The 24,688-nt window shown below is 40.1% G+C and overlaps 1 protein-coding gene across 1 annotated transcript in view; it reads left to right on the top strand.

Annotated features, from left to right (window-relative positions):
• Window positions 1-24,441, top strand: part of ets1 (v-ets avian erythroblastosis virus E26 oncogene homolog 1) — a 34,653-nt gene extending 10,212 nt beyond the window's left edge. Inside the window, exons 2-8 of the mRNA XM_061782305.1 lie at window positions 11,107-11,226; window positions 11,774-11,974; window positions 12,235-12,312; window positions 13,150-13,395; window positions 15,266-15,526; window positions 18,939-19,057; window positions 20,924-24,441. Coding sequence (XP_061638289.1) covers window positions 11,107-11,226; window positions 11,774-11,974; window positions 12,235-12,312; window positions 13,150-13,395; window positions 15,266-15,526; window positions 18,939-19,057; window positions 20,924-21,139 — 1,241 coding nt within the window. The 3' untranslated portion in view covers window positions 21,140-24,441. The remainder of the gene's footprint in view (window positions 1-11,106; window positions 11,227-11,773; window positions 11,975-12,234; window positions 12,313-13,149; window positions 13,396-15,265; window positions 15,527-18,938; window positions 19,058-20,923) is intronic.
• Window positions 24,442-24,688: the final 247 nt, after the last annotated feature.

Genomic DNA, 24,688 nt, shown 5'->3' with positions numbered 1-24,688 from the left:
TGTTCTATTTTGGAATGGTTTTGTAGTTGAACATATTTCCAATCTTTACACGTTAGGTCTATTTTTTGATCCGGTTTACTGTTATTTATTCCCATTTTTGTGAATTTGGAAGTCAGTTCATTTGCACCTAGAGTGACCTAAATACTGACTTTATTCAAAAATGACAGGGTGACAATAAATGTCTGAGTTTTGGTAATTCTCAAGCTTCTACCCTAATTGGGGCGGAGAATTCTTGCCTTTGCTTCCAAACCCAGTTGTCACTTACAATCCCGTCTTATACATTCATACTTTTACACATACACACGATATTAATAACATTTTTATAAACACACGAAAACACAGAAACACAGAAATACGGAATTTAAGTACGTACAGGACCCCGCAGTCCTCACGGAATTTATCGGACTCCGACGTCCATCTGACCACTTGCCAGTGACTAGTATTACACAAGGTTTGTTCTGCCGCAGACTTCTTCGTCGCGCAATTCACTCACTCTTTAATCCTTTTTTCCCCAAAAATTTTTTTAAATTTAACTCACCACTCGTCTTCAATCCTGTGGATTGTCGTCAACCTTCAGATCCCAGTTGAGGAGAACGAAGACCAGTCCCGTAAAGGGTCTTACTTGCCGTGGCCACGGTCTCTTAACTGGAAGTCGGCTCCAAAACTGGAATCCTCGGGTGTGTTGACATCCGGCTCGAAGGACCAATTTAATGTTGGATTTATCTTACCCAACATTATAAAAAATAGACACAAAAGGAATGAAGACACTGGTTTCTTTTTCTCATGAGGAGGGCGTATGGGAGATTGTTCAGATCACAGCCTCTCAACACGCGCTAAACAATCCCCCCCCCCCTCGCTCCTGCATTTATTTGAAATAGAAGGGATTTACAAATCATAATGTTCTAAGCAATAAGACACAACACAAAATATTTGATAATAAGAGGATTTTTCCCAGACATAGTATTCTAAACAATAAGACATGACACATAATATTTGATAATAAGAGGGTTTTTCCCAGACATAGTATTCTAAATAATAAGACACAACACATAATATTGAACCAACACCTGTCACGACCCGACCACATCCGATCACGTCCTTGGTCCAGGCGCCCTTCCATCGGATGATGCTGAGTCTTCTTTTTGAAGGCGAGACATCTAAAATTGTCCATTATACTAATGCAAGCTAAGCAAATAAATGATAACTTCTACAATTTATCTAACACCTAACCTCTAGATGGCGGTGACATTGGAATGAAAGTGTACAGCTTTTTCATAACCTCTAGATGGCGGCAAACATTTATAAAATGTGAACGCTTTTTAATTTCCCCCTATACCTATGTATAATGCGCACTGTTGACTTGACAAATTTTTGGGAGAAAAATGCACATTACACACGATAAATTACGGTATCCCATATATACCAGAAAAGGCTATTCAAAAGACATTTTTCTCTTGAGGCGTGTTTAATTGCTTTTTTACAAAGTGACATTGCCACTAATGGCCTGGCATGCATATTACAGCTATTTCAGTCGTTTTTTGGGGGGGGTCTGTGTGAACAGGGATTGTTAGGACAATGTTGTCGTATGTCAATACCTAAAATGCTGCACAGAAATAAACTTCAATAGGTTGTTGTAAATGTAAGATGGATTGACCACTTCAGCAAGTTATGTTTATGAGCTGTTTGTCCACATACTGGGCAGTACTCAGTCATTTCTGCTTGAGAAGAAAAGCCTTTGGCTTATCACCAGTGTTTATGTGTTTGTTTCATGCATACTATGGTCAGGTGGTCATATTATGAGTAAACAGGCAACAATTTAACAAGACATGGTCATTTGTTTTCATCATGACCAGTCACACTGATAGTTTTACGCTAATGTTACCCCCCCTCCCCCCAACAAACACGTTTTGATGGGATGAGTCATAGAGAGAAAAGAAGAAGCAGATTTTATCTTCAATGATAAGTTCAAATCAAGCCCATCTCTGATTGCAAAACACAGAGTTGTAAATTTCCACTGATCTGGCGGACTTGTTTTTAAACTTTTATGAGCTCAGCTGGTCTGGTTCAAGAAAACTCAAATTAATCTTAAAGCAAAGCAAACTGAGAGATATTGCCAGATGTTTTAATGCTCTTAATAGCCACAGAGTGTACACCAAGCCTAAAATAGAAAAGTCGTTAATCATCTGGTGCTGAAGCCATTTTGCTACTTCGGCCACAAGTCACATTTGGCCACATTAGAGGAATATAAGAAAGCTGGGTGATATACATTAGTGATTTTAAAACAGGTGGAATGTTAACCATGCAGGATGAAAACACTGTAGTATGTGGGAGGCATTTATATATAAAGTATCCATCTGTAGCCCATAGCTTGCCTCCTGCACATGCATACTTTCCCACCAACCACTATGAGAAGTTGAAAAATACATATTTTAAATGTCATCTTGGTGATGAAGACATTTCCACTGGTGATTAGCATTTGAGTATAATGTTTTTATTACTAATGTTGAATCAGCTAATTGTTTTAGGGATGGCAAAATCTTTCTTTGAATGTTCTAAACTCCTTTCTTGATAACAGACTGTTGTATAGATCAGAATAATGATTTGATCTGACAATGAAGAAAGAGTTGTGGCCATAGCAGGGGTCTGTAGCTTAGCTACTCATAGCTGATGTCATGATGGACTACTTTAGACCGCAAATGAGTTGAACAGCCCTTCTTTTGATGGCAACTTCAATTGCTTTGAAGCAATTAATCATCAGCTGAATTCTTCAATTAATTGAATAATTGATACATATCCCCAATATTCAACAGTATTTTTTATGACAATGGCAAAATGGAGAGGTAAAGAAACTCAAAATTAAAGTTTCCTATAATTTGCTGCATGTTAAATTTACTTCTTCAAACAATGGTCCATCGAGCAGAGAAAATGATATGGCTGCCCCAAATAATACCCAGTTACATAAGGAACCCGGAATGTTTCATCTAAGATGGGAAAAAAATGGGCCATTTTTTTCCGAGGAAAAAAACTCAACATACAGAGTAAACTGTTTGTCAGATGTGTCGTCTGTTTGGTTTAATGCCCAAACATTTCCCACAGAGCATCCCCTGTTTGTTTACAACAGGGACCGAGCCTGGACTCGAACCACCTGCATTCTCCAGTGGAACACTTGAATGTCAGTTTAATTTTTTCCTGCTTAGTGTGGGAATATGCCTCAGGAGAATTCTTAGTATTGAATTCACAAGGGCGACATTGGCACTTGTACGAGACTGTGAGCTCTGTACTGTGGACAATTTGGTAACACACCGATTTTAACTTTTGTGTTTGTTAATCTATGTAACTTCCCGATTGAAGTTTTTAAAATACTTTATTTTTTTTGTCTAATGATGTCCCCATTACATTAGTTTTTAATACCTATATTTTATATTTGATTTCCTCTAATGATGTCACCATTACATTTTGACCTGCCTTTATGACCTTAAATAACAACACGATTTCAAAATATCTCCAAAAATGTTGGATGTAATAACCTGTAAAACATTTTTTGCTCTGTTTTTAAAGTTCCACTTAGAAAATCCCATTTAGCATTCAGCTATCTCTCACAAGTTGTAATTGATGCAAATACTGATTTTTGGGACATTTTATCATCTGATTTGGATAAAACTATTTACTTTTGGCAGTTAAGATAATTTGACTGTTCACCCATTAATTTTATACGTGACAAATGTCCGTGGTCTGCACTCTGGTTATTGTTGTGTTCTAACTTAAAGTAAAGAAAAAAAAGAAGGGTGATTTACTGTGAAAAGACTTTACTGAAACTTGAGGCACACCTAAACCACAGGCCTTTTCACACATTGGAGACTCAGAACACTGCTCATAAGCAGTTACACAAGCAAATTGGCAACCTAATCATGCTGAAAGTATTTAGTTTCCCCACTTACCGCAAAAAAAAGTACCTTTCAACTATTGGTGAAAATATGTTCAGCATCTCTTAGGGCTAAGGGCAGAGAGTTAAAAACCAACGGTAGTTTTACCACATCATAAGCTAATGTGATTTGAGAGCCTGAGGGAGAGGATAGAGGAAATAGAAGGACAGTATGGCAGCCGTGCTGTATTGGTCTCACTCATTGTCTACTTCAGTTGCCGGCGTGTCTGCGGTGGTGAAGATTCGGGACAACTCCAGTTTCATTGCCAAAGACAGATGTCAGCAGGAGTGGCCTCATGCCGCACAGCCTCTGTACACCACCACAGGCTTGTGCTCCAACAGGGCAGCCAAAAGCCAGTGGTTGCTGTCTAAGAATAAAACTACTGTTTCAGCATCATGGTCTGTGCAGGAAGGATGGTCCTGGTTTGTGTATCCAATATTGCCAACACTGTCCTGCGTTAGGAGAATTCTGGCCTTCACGTTGGTTTGAACTGGTTCTACACTTCTATTCCAGGTACTTGTAACTGAGATGGAAATCTAAACAGCTGTATGAACAAGCAGCCCTCTCAAAACCAGACTGCCACACCACCCTCCTACTCTCACTCCACTGCTGCCCTCAGCCAGCACTTCATCACTCTGTGGTGCTGAATGGGCCCCATGGATATCTGGGGGGGTGTATGGGCCCATGGTCTCAGACCAAAGGTCCTGATAGTATCTCCATCAAAGGTTCTCCCAGATAAAATAGTCACCTCCGGTAGGCTGTGTGGGTAGGCAGACATGCCTTAAAGTGCCAATTGTAAGGTTTTGGCATAAAGCCAAGGCGTCCGTTCCTTTTTTTCCTGCTTCAGCGAGAACTATATTCTTGGGATATATTCAGAAACACCTTAGTGGTGAATCTTAAGTATCTGACCTGTACCTGAACCCACAACTCTCCTGACTACCCACAGGAAGTGACCACTTAGCAACAGGAAATTGACTCTTAACATTTTTTTTTTTTTTTTTAAAGACGAAAGAGGAGCATACAGAAGAAAAAAATAGCCTTTTTGCATCGTTTCCTCATTTTTTTCCCCACGTCTGCTCCTCACACAAACCCACAGCCATTCACTGAATAAACTCTGCAGGGCTAATTATAGTGCAGTTGCATGATAAAAAGCATATTGTCCCTTTTGTTTTGGGTTTGGTTTCATGCAATGCTTGTGTCATTGCATCACAAGAGTGGAGGCTGCAGTTTGGGCTTTATGAATGAAGCGAGTCTCCAACAGAGGCTGGGAGATGGCACTGATCCCACAGTGATGTCACACCACAGACACAGAAAAGTGAGGGAGCCTTGAGATCCCGTTCATGGGATCATATTACAGGCTGGTGACTCATCCCCCATACTTAGCGGTCCTGAAGCACCCACCTCCCCAGGATGTTCCCTGGTTATCCTATTCAACCTTGCCCTGCTCTTGCCTCTTGTAGACCCAAAGACTGAAAGAAATCTAAATTTCACACCCACGCTCTGGTTCTCAGGCTTAGTTAGTTCAGGTGTGAATGTTTTTAGTTTAGCAGCTTTCAGTTCTTACCAGAACCTTCGTCAGTTGTCCGGAACGGGCGTGGTTGGTAAGGCTGGAACTATAAAGGTGCACAGCTTGTTTGTGAGACTCCCTTTGGGAAACCAGCACAGTCAGCAGCCTCCCCATTACTCATACTGTATATTAGTGAGAGGGGTGTGTTTATCAATGCCTAAACAACTGATTCACTTCTCAGAATAGCCAACATACAAAATGAGACCTTTCTATATGTTCTACAGTGTATTTTCCACCCTGACAGAGCCACTCCTATGTTTTTTAAAGCTAAGTGGATAGAGTGGAAAGTGATGACTTGTGGATGCTGGAACTTGCTTGCCCATTGCGTTTCTAATGGGACTTGTAGGCATTGAAATCCTATCAGGGTATCATTTACTAGATACTGCCTAGAATGATGCTAGCTTTGCCTCTTTCACTAATGGATGTACACTGCACATTAGCTCTCTGCCGCAGATAAGTTTCATATGGATCATTCCCAGAGATGATGGCGCTATTACCATTAGTCCTTTAGCATGGTGTATATTCTCTCTGCACTGGCGTGCCTGTCTATAGTGCAATTCACAAAAGTTCAACAAATCAATGTACATGTAGAAAATAATCGGTGGTGTTTTTTTCCCTTAAATTGCAACATATCGACAACTAGTAACATCCATCGAAGTGTAACAATACAAATATGGATTACAGTACTAGAAAATTATGTCTTCATTCAGCTCAATTTTGGCATTCTAAGTTAGTTTATGATGTACACACTCAGAATTTAAGGGGAAATGCTGTATAAAAATGTGCGTAAATTGTCAACAGTTTGGAATGTGTGTGTCCGACACGTACAGTAAAATGTACACTGTAAGCACTTCAATTGTTAGTTTGACTTGAATTGTAAAATGCATGCCTACTTGCTTCATGAATGTCATGACTGACGGGTGAAAGTGGCCAGCATCCAATTGGAAAATTGCTGGTTTGACTCTGGCTTAAAGTTCGACCAAAGTCATTTTTGTGTTTTGTTTCTAAATACATTAAATATGTTTGAAGGTAAGTGCTAAAAACTGAGAACAATTTAGTCCTGAATTGTTGAGATATAGCTTAAAACTTTTTGGGGGGATTTTTATTTATTTTTTATTTTTTTTGGGCAGGGCTAAAAACTAGACCTGTGATGACAGCGTGCTGGAGCGTATACTTTCTGGCATGAGGCCCTCCCCCACTATAAAACTAACGAGCGTTGTCTATGGCTATTCCCTGGAATTGTGAGTTACCTGCACGTAATAATAGCTTGGCTTGTTTCTAGCAGAACTACATTGTGCAGCTAGTCATCAAGCTATGCCTACCCCCCGAAAAAGGCATATTCCCTGAAGTGTTTTGTGTTATTTGGGCTATTGTCTGTTTTGTGGTGACCCACGTGCGGCTCACACAGCGAACCAGCGGTGAGTTGGACGGCTCCATTGCGAAGTGGTCTTCTACTAGCAGCTAGGCTTGTAGGTATTAGCTGCTACTGGAATTGTGGACCGCCATTGGCTCCTTCCAATACTCCACAGTCTTGCTCCATGCGCCTTACGTCGAGCCACACAACAGAGACACTTAGGGGAAAATTAACTGTGTATTATGTTTGCGAGCTAAGGAGCTCGCTCGACCATGGCAGGTTGTCCAAAATGTTAGTGCCTAGCTCTGAGTTGTTGTGTGTGAGTCTCCCAACATAACAGCTACACAGGAAAGTTAACTATTTATTAACCATAACCACAGCGGCACGCGGTATACAGCCAGTAGCTGACTACAGACACTTGAGCACACAGCGTATGAGCAAATGTACTTGATTGACAGGTGCTTCGGCTGTCTTTAGTGCCTTTAGTGGACACGCCCACACAGTCCTGCAGCTCAAGGGTGGACCTTTTTTTTTTTTCTTCAGGATTTTAGAAACTTATTTTACAAACATTGTGATTTTATTTTTGTTTGTTTTGTGTTTTTTAATTCATTCAAATTTGACTGGCCTGTTTTTTTTTTTTTTAATAAAAACACTCCTCTGTATCTAAACACTACAGACACGAAATCCCCAGTTGGTTATGATGCCATTATTTCCATTACTAAGGTCATTATTTACTATGGGACTAATGAGGGATTATCTTCTTCATTATCCAAATACAAACAAAATAAATCTTTGCAATTTGCCATTTACGATCACCATAGCTCATGTTTCTCTCATCAAAAAAGTGTTTAATGGCAGCTCTTAGTGTTGTGTCTTTGATGGAGGATTTTGTGCCAAAGTGGTTTCAAGTCTTAAATGACAAGTTACAAGTTGTAAGGGCTGATGAAAGCGATAGCAAGGACAGGCTCAAGAAGTTGGAAAGTGCAGACCAACTCGACTCGATCCAGTTTAAATAAAACGGTCACACTTCGACATGGCCTTCACATCAAAGCACAGACTGTCTGAGCCACAGTCCCATCTCAACTTGCAGCAAATGTAATGTAAACATTATTTTTTAAACAAATGGAGATGACATAAGCGCTTTTTTGTTTTTCTTTTTATTATTCTGAGACTACTTGTCTAGTTTTCATATGATAATTTATTCCCAAATGGAAATATGGGATGGGAAATGTGTGTGTCAGCTCATATAACTGTGGAACACCAGTGTTTACTCTATTTGCAGCAAATTATATATTATACTTTCAAAATGATGATCACCTACTTTGGCATTCTATAGTGACATACCTTTTCAAGATACTACTAAATCACATGCATAATGGAGTAAAATGACCACTTATTTTCTTTTAGACACATAGAGTATAGGAGCATAGAGATATAAAGAAAAGAAAAAGGCAAACCTAATTTCACACAAGCTGACATGGGTTACATGGGCGAAATGAGGGAAAGCTGCTGAGAATTCCAGACGAGGTTGAGACGTCAGTGAGTGGTCATTGGCAGGAATGAAGCGTACGGTGCTTTAGTGTGCGCTGCTGTCACATAATACCACCAGCCCAGTGGAGATGGGGGTGAAGCGTCTGGTAGGACTCTGTGATGAAGCTGGGCTCCGAGTATTCAGAGGGGGGAACGCACTGGGCATGCTCAACGCCATAGCGTAATATGTGGGTTTGATGCTGTTGTGACACAACCTTTTTTTTTTTTTTTTTTCCCCTCCCCCTACCAGTTTACCTTCTTGCTGGGCCTTCTATGAACTCAGACTTAAAGCAAGCAACATTTATGAATAATTAGTTCTTTTTTAGTTACACTAACAATTGAGATAAATTGCATATAATCTTTAAATATACATTGAGAAATTTATCATGTAATAGCGTTTGAACTTGCATCGCACAATCCTAAAAAATTATTAATGGTGACATAAACATTAGCACAAACAGTACGACACCCACAAAACAGCTGAATTAGCTAACTAATAGAATACTAGAAAAAAAATATTTGGCGGATATACAGTTATATATCATGTTTGGCAATTTCAAGCATATTTGCCTGAAATAAGAAAATCATCTCTGTCCAATGAAAAGCTTGCATCTCATTTTCTAATGTAGTTTCTTTAGTGTTTTTTAAAATTATTTTATTTTTATCTGGAACACCAACACAAATGATTTTTGTTGTCCCCTCCCTGGCCGACCACTCCCCCCCACAAACCCTAACCCCAAATCTGCGGAATACAATTGATCAACAATGAAAATTGTTTTAGCAATCACAGCACACAACTGTCACAGTGCTAATGCTAACAACACAACGCTAGAGCTCTCCCATTCTGTAAACCAATGTTACAGATCCATAAAGTCAGGAAAACTATCCATCCATTTTCTTAATCGCTTATCCTCACTAGGGTCGCGGGCTGCTGGAGGCTATCCCAGCTATCTTCGGGCGGGAGGCGGGGTACCCTGAACCGGTCGCCACCCAATCGCAGGGCACATAGAACACATGCAAACTCCACACAGGCGGGGCCGGGATTTGAACCCCAGTCCCCAGAACGTGAGGCAGATGCGCTAACCAGTCGTTCACCGTGCCGGCTCAGGAAAACTAATTAAAATCCATTCTTTTATCAAAATAACTGAAGCTAGAATTTTTACATGGTTGCTTTATCAATCATGAAATCAAACCACATACAGAACTGTGCAAATGTAAACCTGTGAATTGATTATTCATCTTCAAAGCACTCAAAATCTACTTAAACTGTAACTCATATACTGACTTAAGCTTATCAGATAAGATAATGACTCGGTCTGACTGCCAGTAATAATGGACCACATTGTACCCGTCTTGGTTGTTAAAATAACTATGGCCACACTTTTGACATTAATTTGAACTTCTTTTTTTTTTGTGACTGATTTGTCGAGTATTTGTCCAGTTAATTATTTGCAGTCTATCCTAGTAAACTTGATGGCCTCTGAGTCTTGCCCATTGTCCCTTTATCATCTCCCTTGTTGGCCTGTGTATCCCACACTTCTTTAGTCTGGTCAATCTAATTGGATGAGCGCGAGTCATCAGGCACTGTTTAAAGGCATCAAAGGGAGTTCTGTTCCCTACTGGGTGCCCAGTGGCTGTGAGCAGAGAACAGTGAGCATAGTGTCTGACTGAGACCCTCTAGACAGCTCACAACCCCCAAATTGGCTTGCCCTCGCCGACAGCCTAGATGACATCATCACCTCATCTCTTGACCCTTGATCCTTCTCAGGGTTTGACCCATTGCTTGGTCTGGCGACAGTAGGTCCACTGTGTCGGGGCAACATTGTAGGAGGGCTAAAACGGGGTCATGGTGTCACTGATGGGCACCAGGCATTACTCCCTCCCCACCCCACCCACATCTGAAGGTATGTGTGGTAGAGTTTAGCCTTTGGAGAAATGGAAAAAAAAAACTTGTTTATTTCGAAGTAGGACACCAGGTGAAAAATATTTGCTTCAGGAGATATTTTGGGCATTGTGTGTCCTGACTAGAACAATGTTTCATCAAATTCAGATCAGGTCTCTTCCTCGATAACGACCAAGTAATACATAAATTTTCCATACGCTTATCCTCACTAGGGTCACTGGCATGCTGGAGCCAACCGATCCCAGCTGACTCTGGGCGAGAGGCGGGGTACACCCCGGACTGGTCGCCAGCCAATCGCAGGGCACAATCAAGTAATTCATATTAAGAATCCTGTTGATTGTGTGAACGGTAGATTGAGTCGCAACTGGCATCATGCTGTGCGACAACTCCTCCAGGCATATTTTTTTTTCCTGCTCAATATGACAGTGGCATCAAAACAGGAGTTCAGAACATTCAGAGACAGATTGTCCCATGACCCTTCCCATCAATTATTGACTTGCTAGTAAATGCCATGTGCGAAGGAAATGCTCAAATGCTCTTTCCAGTTCATGCCTATAATTTGACACATAAGATTATATTGATGTTACTATGGCTTCAAATGTTTAAGATGGTGATATTGTAATATTGTTACAGTCAGACCTATGTTTGCAATGGATGTGTGTTCTTGTGTCTGTATGAGCACAGTTTTTGACGTAAACTAACTGTATAACTGTTTCTTTTGCTATATCATGTGGTTACCATCTGCAAAAGAATACGTAACAATAATATGTAACAAATTTCACCAGAATATTCGCAAAATCATTCCTCCTTGTAATTTGTGCATTTGCAGATCCGGAGTGTGGAGATGTTCCCCTGCTAACTCCTGGAAGTAAAGAAATGATGTCCCAAGCTCTAAAGGCTACTTTCAGTGGCTTCACCAAAGAACAACAGCGACTGGGTATCCCCAAAGGTAGAGCTTGCTTGTACACCAATTAGTTGTTTTAATGGGGGGTTTCCATTTTAGCAAAAACTGAGCCCTCAAAACCACAATGTGCCTCATACGAAACATCAGATCCTTTAGTTGATAACAGGATATGCAAAAGATGGCGCGGCCTCACATGCGCTATGTTTCATTTCAGGCTGACTGCAGCATCCTGAGATTGTAGACAGCAAAGTAATTACATAGCTTCCTAATTGAGGCCAACTGCAGAGCATGTTCCTGCAGTTGGGTAACAGCAGGGCTGTCTGGATTTGTCAGTGGAATTGTACAGTCATAGCTCCTTTAGCTTCTGCTTGTTTACATCTACTGATGCCTCACTGTGTGATTTAAATTGACTAATTATGGCAGGTTATATTCAGCGCATTTCTCAAAACACAACATAACACCATCATGTGCAGCAAGTTAATGCTGGAAAATTCAGTAACTTATGTTTGTGTAAAATGCAGCACACATGTATACGTAAGAGTCAAGCATGATTAAAATGTTAGTGCCAATCACTGCATCTGATCCTCTCCAGACCCCAGACAGTGGACAGAAAATCACGTCGCAGCGTGGCTAACGTGGACTGTGAACGAGTTCAGTCTGAAGAACGTAGACTTTGACAGATTCTGCATGAATGGTGGCAGCCTGTGCGCCATGGGCAAGGAGCGGTTCCTGGACTTAGCACCTGACTTTGTGGGCGACATCCTTTGGGAGCATTTAGAAATGCTTCAAAAAGGTAACACAGCCATTTTCTCACACAGGTTATAAGGTTGATGACTCTAAAATGTAATACGTGAGAAACCCACACGAGAGATGTGATCTTTGCTTGTATTCATTTAGTCGATATTTGCTATAGTAACAAGAGCCGAACAGGAAGGCACACGTTAGCTGAGATCATTAATATTTCATAATGCTGTATGCAGTTACGTGATACATAAAATCAATGTTGAGGTCACTGACGCTCAGCAACTGATTCTTTATCTATTTTTCATGAAGAGGATACAAAGCATTACCCCAACAACGGACTGACCTCCAACTTCCAGGAATCCCGTTATACCTCAGACTACTTTGTCAGTAAGTACTTGCCACACTCAATTTCATCCATGTTGTAATATTATAGGATGCTAGCTTAAAATAGGCCAGGACATTCAAACCGTGAAGAAAACATTTTCCTATTTTTAATTTCCATTGACGCAAAGCATTATAGTATAGGTTTTTCAGTGGTTGTGTGCTTATAAATTAGTAATCTTGCCTAAATCTTTTTTCCTTTCAATCACAGTCTATTTGTTTTTGAATTTCTTTTCATGTATGAAAGCAAGAACCCTATAGAGTTTTAAAAATATTATCCAAAACAGTTAGTCACAACATTTTGCTTGTCACAGTAACATCAGTGTATTTCTGATCTAAGTTCTTTCAGTCTTTGTTTTCTTCAACTTCCCGGGCTTTTAGGGCTGATTCCAAACAAGACTAATTTTGAATTATAAATGATACAAGATGATTATGTAGATGGGTAAAAAGCCAGAATCGTACACAGTGAATCGCTCCACTTGCAGGGTTTATTCTAATAAAAAAAAAATAATCACGCAGATAGCGACAGGGATTATTGTGATGAACACGAGCAAGAATGATCCATACGAATTAAAGGAGATGTTAAACGGTTGTCTTAAAGTTCACATTGCTGCATGTTTATTTTTATTTATTTATATTTTTTTTTTGGTAGAAGTCTTGTGATTTTCCTCAATGGCTTATCAGTGAAGGGCTTGGCTGAGCCCACACAGTGTCCTCTGCCACAGTTGTTATAGTCTTCACATGAGGGATGATGACTCTGCTTACTCAAAAGATTGATCTCACTCCTCTGTTTTGCTCTTCTCTTTCCTGCTCTGCTTTCTCTCTGCTCCCTCCCATCTCCAGGCTATGGCGTTGAGCATGCCCAGTGCGTTCCCCCCTCTGAATACTCGGAGCCCAGCTTCATCACAGAGTCCTACCAGACGCTTCACCCCATCAGCTCAGAGGAATTACTGACGCTCAAGTACGAGAGCGAATACCCTGCTGTCATCCTACGGGACACGCCCCTCAATCCCCTGCAGGGCGACTACTTCTCTGTCAAACAGGAGGTGGTATCCCCTGACAACATGTGTGTGGGACGTCTGAGCAGAGGTGAGGCGGTCACGCATCAAAACATATGGAATAGATTTAAGATCGAAGCTCACAATAGTCTGCAGGGCTTTGTAGTGTGCAGATTCGTGTTTTGTTTATATTGCGTGCTTTGTAAAATGTGCATGGGGTGTTTGTGAGGCATGCCAGTGTTGTTTGTGTGTGTCATTGCTGTCTGAGTGCATGTGTTGAGTGTGCCGATGCCATCGGAAGAGGAAGAACGGGTCCTCTTGTTGGTTTGTGCTCTCTGCAAACCTGCTTTTCATATTCTAGGTCGAGGGAAAACATCAGCTTTTTTTATTGTCAAACTGATACATACAGACACACCACTACCTGCCTTTAAAGCCCAATACTAAAACATAAGTATGTTGTTTGGACAGCTGGACCAAAATGATAATACACATTTACATTGTCAGAATTTTTCGTAATGTTCCTTAATTAATCATGAGTCATTCAAAAAAAACAAAAAAACTTCACGCAACTGGAAGTTGTGGTTAATTGTTCTACTTTTGTAAATTTATCCTTTATTTATCCAAGGATTGTCCCAATTGAGATACAAGAGCTCTTCTTGGGGTACACCCTGAACTGGTTGCCAGTCAATCGCAGGGCACATAGGAACAAACAACCATTCGCACTCATGCCTACAGGCAATTTAGAGTCTCCAATTCATGCATGTTTTTGGGATGTGGGAGGAAACCGGAGTGCCCGGAGAAAACCCACGCAGGCACGGGGAGAACATGCAAACTCCACACAGGCGGGGCCGGGGATTGAACCCAGGTCCTCAGAACTGTGAGGCTGACGCTCTAACCAGTCGGCCACCGTGCCGCCCTGTTGCAACTCATTCCATAAAAATTAGATGTGTGAGGTGTCATCTTTGATTAACAAGGGCAGGTTTTTTTGTTTTTTGCCTTCGTTTTTCATGGTTATTTTCTCCCCCAGCAACTACGCGATTAGCAGTGATGATAACAATTATGTCTGGTAAAGCTTGGATTGTTTCCTCCACTTCCACATATGAACATGTGCCTTGCATTCTCTCCACCCAGTGCCATGTACGAGCTCCAATCCCTGTGCATCCCACGCACCACATGCGACTTTTCAGCTCCACATTGTGCTCTCGTGGGAAAGTATTTTCGCCCGTTGACTGATATCCACATGTGGCTCCAATTTGTCCAGTCAAAGATTTTGGCATCAATCGGGGTGCTGCATTATCTGTCATTTGTTAATAACTCACCAATGAAAGGCCTTATCTTTCCCAACACCAAAAATAGCCAGACAATTTGTATAATACCATTTGAATCAAATCCAAATGGCGGTTATACAAGTGAAATGAGGTGTGAAATGCAGAGGTTGAACTATACAAAGGACTACTGTATAGAAAGTGAGGGGTGAGTTGTTGTGTTACTGTTTCATTAATAAAAGCCTAAAACTAGCTCAGTATGTATTAAGGTGAAGACACTTTTTAACAAGTTTATGTTGGTTTGGCCTGGTATGGTTTAGATTGTTACTGCTGATCAGGGTTCCCCCCCTACATTGTGTAAGTGGCTTAACTCCATAAATATAAAGAACAGAAAGACATCATGGTACAGTGCCGCATAGTGAAATTTTCCGGAAATAAGTGATGTTTTCTTTTATCAAGAAAAAGTGTCAGACAAACACCATTTAATGCTCAATGGGTCAACACAGCATATAACATTTTTTTCTCTGTCCATCATTAAATTTGAACTGTAACATGGAAGTTGATTATTCTCTATGTAGCGTTCAATAGTTAGTAGTGTCTCCACATTCAGGCATAGCTATAGGTATAGCTACAGATATACAATAGATTTTTTAGTATCTAATGGGACTTGCTTTTAAACTTCCCATTTCTGTTTAGGTAAGCTGGGTGGCCAGGACTCTTTTGAAAGTATCGAGAGCTTTGAAAGCTGCGACCGTCTGACACAGTCCTGGAGCAGCCAGTCGTCGTTCAGCAGCCTACAGCGGGTACCTTCGTACGACAGCTTCGACTCGGAGGATTACCCCACGGCCTTGCACGGCCACAAGCCCAAGGGCACCTTTAAAGACTATGTGAGGGAACGTTCGGACCTCAGCAAAGACAAACCTGTCATTCCAGCCGCGGCACTGGCAGGATACACAGGTGAGCAGGAATTAGGAATTAGTTTGAAAGGTTAAACACTGTATTTTATATTCACAGTGCACCTATGAGCAGATCCTTACAACCTGGCCAAAAATGAGAGTCATGTTGCTTCCACAAACATTACCTTCGTGCTGCACTGAAAACACCGCCATCTATAAGAAAACATTTTGGCTTAATTTCTGAACTGTTGGGGGTTAGGAAAATGTGTATTACCGGAGTAATATTGAATCACTTTGAAATACTTCTTTTAATAACAGTACATTTCGTTTGCACAGGACCCAATTTATTCTGGTCAAAGAAAGCTTTGTCCAAGACTACCCATATTTATCGTCATACACTAGTTAATGCTCTGCAAAACTTCGATGCAGTTCATCTCCCCTTTTCAACCAAGAAATACAAGTAATCCAATTCATGCACATTACAAGCCACAAAATACATGGTGCTTGTGCAGTCGTTTTCTATTTGTGTCTTGCTTTTTCTTGTCTCTTTGTTCGCTTCAAACCTTCCTCTTTATTATCTGTCGCCCGCATCTCAACCTACATTTTCCAGATCGTCTTAGCAACGCTGCTGAAACTGAAATTATGCCTGCCCTTGCACACAACCAGCCAGAGTCAAATGATCGCTTCATCTCGTGTGGCATTTTCAGAGACAAGAGAATGTAAATTTTCAACCTTCCTCTGATGCAAATGTAGTTCAAACCTGCCAGTTTTTACCAACAGTCAGCCACATGCCCTACTTGTGGTATAATAGTATCCAATCCGAGAAAACTGTTAACAAATGTTTTGAGGTTGTATAATTTCCATGCTTTAGTTAATTATGGTATTTGTCACACATTCACATCATGTATTATCGATAGATTAATTAGTAACTAAACAAGCACCTTAAAACCCAGTCTATTTTCATAGAAATGTAAAGAGCTGCTAACCTGACTAAAGCATTTTTAAGAGTGGAAAATGTCAGCACTGAAAGGGATACATCAGCAGTAACTCTTTATTGTCAAGTAACAGGATAGCATCTGAATTTAGCATTTACGAGGTAATTGGTCATCAGTTTCAAAAGGGTCAATAATAGTCAGGAGAATATGTTTTGAGGAAGACATTGTTAGATAATGAAGAGTAGGGTCACACTATTCAGGGTAAAAACACAAATCCAGTATATAAAAAAGCTACACTGTCCTTCATAAGATGTCTACCAAACCCCAGTATTTATTTATTTAACCCATCTTGCCCAACACCTTGTCATGGTACAACAAGCAAGTACAGTGTGATGATCTCCCAATCGGACACAGATGGAAGGATGACTGCTAAGATGTGTAAAAGCCTGGGCGAATGTTACATGTTTACAGTGCTTAGTGAGCTTTATAGCATTATTGGAATGAAGGTGATGACTCTCAGCTGGGTGCAATGCAGCACCAAACCACTGCATACTCCAACCACAGCAGTACCCACATTGTATCTGTTGAAATGTCATATGTCAAAAGTGAGCGTTATTAGGCTTTATTTTGAGACAGCACTTGCATTGTAACTTGCATTGTGTTTATGTGTGGATTTAAAAAAAAAAAAAAAAAAAAAAAAAAAAGAGCAACAAGGTAAAGTGCAAGCTTGGGACAGGCTTGTTGTTCAAATCGGCTTCTTATCACAGTGATTATGTTGATGAAGTGACTTAGTCAACATCTCCATGGTTTCCTCGGACTAACCAACATTTAAACAACCATCTGCATGAATATCTGTCAGTCTTGCATCATCTTCAACTCCATCTATTCTGATATTGTAATGCTCACAAATGTAGCTGACCCAGTGGCGCTTTCGATGAAAAAAAATAAATAAAATGCAGCATGCCAGGAAGCTTGCTTTGATTCCAATTTATCGTTGAACTGCAATGTTATAAATAGCGCAAGCACAACAATAATTTTTCATTAATTGTAAACTCCACACTTGAACACTATCTTGCATACAGCAATATGGATGACTGCCTTTGAGGTTTAATCACCACAAATTATGAGGAATTAAAATTTTTTCTAACTAAATATTACACCTTTTTTTAATTGATTGTCCTTCATATCATCATAATCGCCCCATTGGCCATTTTACAGCCCGCTAGCCTGTTTGTGGTTCAAATTTTCCATTTGGGTGAGTCACATACTGAGAGAGTGCTGCTAATGTGAAGCCCTACTGTACACTTATTCACTACAAGGCCATTGTATGATATTTTTGGAAACATTTTTCTTTTCATGAAAATGTAGTCTGCGTTTTAAGCACGAGAGTGCCCGTCACTGGTGAAGGGCCTCACTGTTGCAGTGGCAGACGTTGGAATGTAAGTCAAAGCTGTGAAAGAGAGTCTGTTACACCCATATGCATTCTTACTGCACTCAAACACATGCCGTATGCTCACAAATGTCATGTCAAGTGTGTAACCCGCAAGTTTTTTTTCCCCGAACGCTTTTGCTTACATTATACAAAGATGCGACTTTCGCTTCTTTTTTTTTTGGAGGAGGAGGGGGTGCTTTTTGCTGGGGCGGTTTGCTGCATAGGCAGGTGTAATTTCAACTCGCACGCCTCAGCAGCAGGTGGGTTAGTGTATATGCTGAAAAGCCACAACATCAAAGTGCGCTGCAGTCAATCTAGCACAGACACGAAATCAGTCATTTTTCTTTAGAACTGTCCTTGTTCTGCTTTCACTCCCTTTTTTTAGTTTTTTTTTTGTCATTGTAAGCTGTCAGCCCAAAATTGGTTATTACATTACTGTATTAAACAATAAATTTCACTCTGTTTGTATTCTGTGAGTGGATGAGTTTTACAGGCAGGTCATTTAAAATCAGTGATTTCATAAGTGTGGAACGCTCTACAGAAACTAATAAGTTTAAATAACAACAGGGCCACCACCAGATGACTGAATACACCATGGACATTTTAGGGAGGACATAGGTAGTGTGTTCCACTAATATGTGTATGTGTTCACTGTGCATGCATGTTCATGACAATAAAAGATGATTCTTCTTCTTACTTTAACACCCTTCCGACCTATATGAATATTTAACAATCAGGCATGAAAAAGCACAAAGTGATGCATTGTACTCCATCCTCCCTTTGACACGGGTATGACGTCCCTTCTTTCTCTGTACATTGTTGTGCAGCAGTGAATTTTTTTTGTAAAATGTATCTAGGCTTAGATGTTTTTCTTAAGAAAAGACTTTGCTCTTGTCACCTACCCCTATAGCCCAAATGTATGAAGAATACAGGCAATTGTTGTCACATGTAGGAGGCAGCCAGTGCTGGCTATAATTGTTATAGTGGTCAAAATACAAGGATTTCATTGAGTAAGACTGATAAAATTGCTCTCCAGCAACACTGCACATTTTTTTTTGAGCCACCGTTCCAAAAATTGAACACCTTGTCTTTCATGTGGTCTGCAGGCACGGGCCCCATCCAGCTGTGGCAGTTTCTCCTGGAGCTGCTGACCGATAAGTCTTGCCAGTCCTTCATCAGCTGGACAGGCGACGGCTGGGAGTTCAAGCTTTCCGACCCAGATGAGGTGAGAGGTTGTGACCCCACCGGTCATCGGCACACGTGCTGGGAGGTCCTAAGTAGTTAAGCACATGAACAAACGCTGCTTTCACTTTGAAACAATTCTTGTTTGTTTCCATGACTGTAATTGGAAAAGATCTGTATACCTGTTTCCTACCCATCCTGCAAGACATGTCAAAAGTACTTTCTTCTGAAAGCGCCAGTTAATTGATCTTAAAAAAGTGACGTTATTCAAACTCATTTTGGTGGTACATTTGCCTGTAAATGTAATGATCAATCATTGCTCCGATGATCCTGGTTGACCTACTTTAGTGGTCTTTGTTTGTTATATCGTGTTACATCATGTGAATGTTTTGTTCATAGTGATGGGGGTTTCACTGAATTTGTTTGATCCACTATTGCCAATCAAAATCAAGCTTTCTTGTCATTCTTTGGTATGCAGAGTATATAACAGAACATGTTTCATATAGACCAATGTGCTAAAAATACAGGACATATACAACATCCGTAATCATATTCCATGGACCCGTTACGTATACAATACACATTTAGCTGCATAATTATACACGCTATAAAACAACAGACCTTTTATACACAAATGCAATGCACACTCGGGCTGCAGCTATCGAATATTTTTCTTTTCCTGTATCCTACCAAAATGTTTAGCGAATAATCAGGTATTTAGATAAATTATATTTTTGCTTGGCGGCACGTTGGACGACTGGTTAGCACATCTTCCTCACTGTTCTGAGGACCACGGATCAAATCCCAGTCCTGCCTGTGTGGAGTTTACATGTTCTCCCCGTGCCTGTGTGGGTTTGGTCCGAGTACTCCGGTTTCCTCCCACATCCCAAAAAACATGTGTGGTAGGTTGATTGAAAGACTCTAAATTGCCCGTAGGTGTGTATGTGAGTGTGAATGGTTGTTTGTTCATATGTGCTCTGCGATTGGCTGGTGACCAGTTCAGGGTGTACCCTGCCTCTCGCCCGAAGATAGCTGGGATAGGCTCCAGCACGCACGCGTTAGAAGATGGATGGATGGATGGATGGATGGATATTTTTGCTTAGTTTGCAATTATGAATACAAGAAAACATAAGCAATTTCACTTAAAATGAATGACCAATTATTTTTCTTTTTGGAGATAACGGTTTTATTTCTTAAACTCACATTGAGCAGCAAACTGTATTGTCTAGAAATATTTTCAGTGAGGCAATTTCAAACATACATAAAACATTTCAGCATTTAGCATTTTTTCTTCTTAGCATTTCTTGTAAGTATCAAAAACATAAGCTATTCATTAAAAAAAGGCGCAAGGAGCCTACAAGTGGATCACATATTATATTTCAAAGAACTGTTTCAACCCTTAAATATTAAATGAGAGCGACTCAACAGGACCAATGCTGGTTGAAGCAAAGTACAGTGGTACTACGTTTTGTGACTAGGAACAAATAGCGTAGTCTATCACTAGTGTACGCTCACGTTTTAGTAAAGTCACAATTACAGTAAATATTAGAATGAAAAAAACTTTTACACGATTAATGGAAAAAATGCGGAAAAAAAGAAAGGACACACAATGGGAATAATCTGAATGATCAATTAAACAACTAATTAAACCCATCGTTGGTGTACAGACCATTTATACCTACATATGCTACCTCTTTCACGGTTTGTCGAGAAAGTCTTGTGCAGATTTAGTTGGCCTTCATGTTGTAGTCTTATTGCTAATGCTGATAGCATAACATAAGATTACATCATTCCAGATCGTATCCACTGATGAGATCACCCTGACTACAAAACATACGTCGTCATGATTTCATCATCTGATTTGCAAATCCTAACCCAGTTTTTCTGTCTTATTCCCGTGGCGCTTTAGGTCGCTCGCAGATGGGGAAAGAGGAAAAACAAGCCCAAAATGAACTATGAGAAGCTGAGCCGTGGCCTACGCTACTACTACGATAAGAACATCATCCACAAGACGTCGGGGAAGCGCTACGTGTACCGCTTTGTTTGTGACTTAAAAAGCTTGCTGGGCTACACTCCTGAGGAGCTGCACGCCATGTTGGACGTAAAGCCTGACACGGACGAGTGAAAATCCACAAAAACAAAACAAAAAAGACAATGAAGCCACATGGACTGGCATTCATTAAGTGGTCTTAACGAACCTATATTTGTGGGGAGGGGGAAGGGGTGAAAATGTTTTTCATGACTAACTGGGTTTGTCACGGTTGCGCGCTCGTATGGGGTTTTAAAAGAGGACGCAAAGTCAAAAGCCTGTATTCATACCCTGTTGCGTTGGAGGTGTGATATATATTCTGCTCGTACTTTTGCGGATGTAGGTTCCACCGTGCTGGTGGAGCACAAGGCAAGAGGACCAAGACAAAACAATTGTTTTTTTTTTGTTTTTTTTTTTATTTTTTTTTTTTAAGCTTGGACCAAAAAGCGTTAAGGTGATAAGTATTATTTTACTGATGCTGACAGCAGCCCATGCGACCCCAGCAGCAGGCATACTGTATATGTTGTAAAATGTATCGAAAATGAAGGTATAACAGTGGAACCAAACAAGTATAACTGTAGAAGCCTTAAGGAGGAGCATACTGATGGGATTGGATGGTGCGAGATTACTCATACCAAGAGTGTCTGCGAGACAACTGAAAGTAGCCGTTGCTTCTGAAACTCCTTTTTACGTGCTTGCTTTCTTGTCTGAGACACATTGACTGAACTTTTTATTTTATTTTTTTTTTTTTTTTTTTTTTGCATATACCAGCAGTATTAGCAAACGGTAGACAATCATAGCGGGGAATTCTATGATTGTTTTAAAGTGTACAAAAAGTTGTCGGTTCACTGTCGTTTTCCGCAGTGTTTAATTAGTCTTAAAAGTCACAAGTGTAGTCGAGGAAAGAATTCTCCGAATGTCTGAAAGCAGATATAGGATTGAGTGTTTGTTGCGGAAATTGGTAACTGATAGAAAGGAAGCTGCATGTGTTGGATGGAGAGAAGGTGAAGGAAATCAATGTGCTCGCGTGAGAATTTAGTTGGAAATTGTATTAAAAGTTAATCACAGTCCACAAACAAAATGTGTCATTTTGGGAAATATTATTTTCATTAATGTGATCCAGGATTTTCCAAATTTAGACCCAAAACGAGTGTCCTGTCCCTTGTTATTGGGCTGCCATAAAATGGTGTAAATTGTATTTATTGATTGTCAAGCAAGCACTCGATTTCTTGGTAAAGGGCTCTTTGAATTACATTTTTTTGTCAAATAGGGATGGGAATTTGACTAAATATCGACTATGATGAAAATGAACGATTATTATTTTGTAATGGTCAGATTAGAACTGTTCTTTACCATGTGGAATTATTATTCATCATCCATCCATCCATTTTCTGAGCCGCGGGCGTGCTGGAGCCTATCCCAGCTATCGTGGGGCAGGAGGCGCTGTACACCTTGAACTGGTTGCCAGCCAATCGCAGGGCACATACAACAAACAACCATTCGCACTCACATTCATACTTACGGGCAATTTAGAGGTGTCAATTAACCTACCATGCATGTCTTTGGGATGTGGGAGGAAACCGGAGTGCCCGGAGAAAACCCACGCAGGCACGGGGAGAACATGGAAACTCCACACAGGCGGGGCCGAGGATTGAACCCCGGTCCTCAGAACTGTGCGGCAGACGCTCTAACCAGTCGTCCATCGTGCCACCTTAATAATAATCTAAAGTATTTTTTTTTTTTAGAATTTGATGTTTCTTGGAGTGTACTGGACTCCCTTGTTCGATGCCAGTGGCATATTGCTCAGCATAATGGAGTCACCGTAGCGTGGATGTAGCTCAACGGCAAGCCAGAGCTGACTTCAGCAGATGTCATGTTGCTGCAAGTGGTTGAGCCAAATCGTGCACTCCATTTTGCCTCAATTTACGATTAATCAACAACCAATTCCACACAATCACCTCTTAACGATCAGTTACTTATTGTTGTGTCCATATCTAAAGTTATCATGGCATTCATGATGTACTTTACCAAGTTTGACTTTAATTCTACCCTAAATTTTAACCTTTTCTTATTTACCCATTAAATATATAAATTTCATTGGATTGCAGCGCATTACTTTTTGTAGGAAATCCTACTAAATTCTCATGAGAACCCGCTCAGGAAATATGTGTATACTCTGAAAATGAAAGTTGTAGAGGGAGCATATGATTCCATCCATGTATGTTCGTGCATAAAGATTCACTGGTTCCAGATGAGATTGGCAACGATTGGCAAGCGGGCTGTACACTGGCTTTATGGGAAATGCCAAAGTTGAGCATCATCTTATAAATACAATGTTATTGTTTACAGTAGCTGAATGTTACCCATATTGATGAAAATAGCTTTGGAGATGTCTATTTGTACAGATTGTGTTTCATAAAGCATCACTGAGATCCGGATTACGCAAACAAGCAAGCGACAAAGCCGGAATAATAACCAAAAAGCCTTGTGAGGTCTTTTGGATGTAATGCTTTGTGCATGGAACCAAAAGATGGGAGGACGGGGACCGCGATTCTCTCACACCCGGCTTTAGCACAAAGAAATAATGTATTTAGCTTATAGGGGTCTCCCACTAACTGTTTCAATTGATGTTTCATTGGGAAGATTTTTGTCCAGCCATCTATAGCACTGACTCATAAACAGACGACACCAATTCGGTCCGCAGCTGTTTATCATTAGCTACACTTTTTTTTTTTTTTTTTTTTTTTTCCCCCCTAAATGTTTAAAATACTGTTTTCATATCAGCTCCCATGTTAAGTAAGAAGAGGAACTAATCCGTTGACAAGCGGTTTCAGCATTTTCAGAGAACAGTTGGCCTTTTAAGTTTCAAATGCGGGGAGTAAATCTCTTGAAAATGTTACATTTTACAGCGATTTTTGGTCTCACAGATCTACTGTATGTCTTAAGAGAACATTAGCTTACCCTCACCCTTAGTTTGTTGCATATGCATATCTCCCCAAAAAGGAGTCAGAAGGAAAACCTTTTTGTTTTTGTTGTTTTTTTTTTTGGTATGTTTTATAGTATTTTTGTTATGAGATCCTTTTTTTATTGTATTTAGTTCACAAACATTTGAATATTTTTTCAATAATTTATATTTTATATAAAAAGATTTGCAGACATCTGGTGCTTTCATGGGATATTAAAGGTAGCACAAGATTGAACAATGTAGCGATTTTTCTTTGTTTTTAATTTCATTTATTTGTTTTTTGTTAAATATAAAATAGATCTGTCTGCAAGAGAAAAAGGCTGATGCTGGCCCATCAATGATTTCTGCTGGAAAGGTTTTATAAACTGTAGCCTCTATTTCTAAAATGTACTTATTGTACTTCAAAAATGTTATAAAATATATGTCAACAATTTATTGTTTGATTGTGTATGTTTGCATGGATGGATGAACGAGACGATAACCTTAGAACCAGGAACTAATCTTATTTGACGTAAGAGAGCGGTACACGCATTTGTCCTGGCTGCTCATTACAATACAGTGGACGCATACTTGGTAGCTATTCATCCCCGCTTATTGTATAATGTTTCGCGTTTAAAAAAAAAATGAAATTAAAATATTCTTTTGTGCAGTTATGGTTGCTGTCAATTATCCGCGGATTG

Source organism: Phyllopteryx taeniolatus, chromosome 8 (assembly GCF_024500385.1).
Source record: "Phyllopteryx taeniolatus isolate TA_2022b chromosome 8, UOR_Ptae_1.2, whole genome shotgun sequence".
NCBI classification, from domain to species: Eukaryota; Metazoa; Chordata; class Actinopteri; order Syngnathiformes; family Syngnathidae; genus Phyllopteryx; species Phyllopteryx taeniolatus.
The sequence above is the reverse complement of the archived record's forward strand: the minus strand, read 5'-3'. Positions and strand labels throughout refer to the sequence as shown.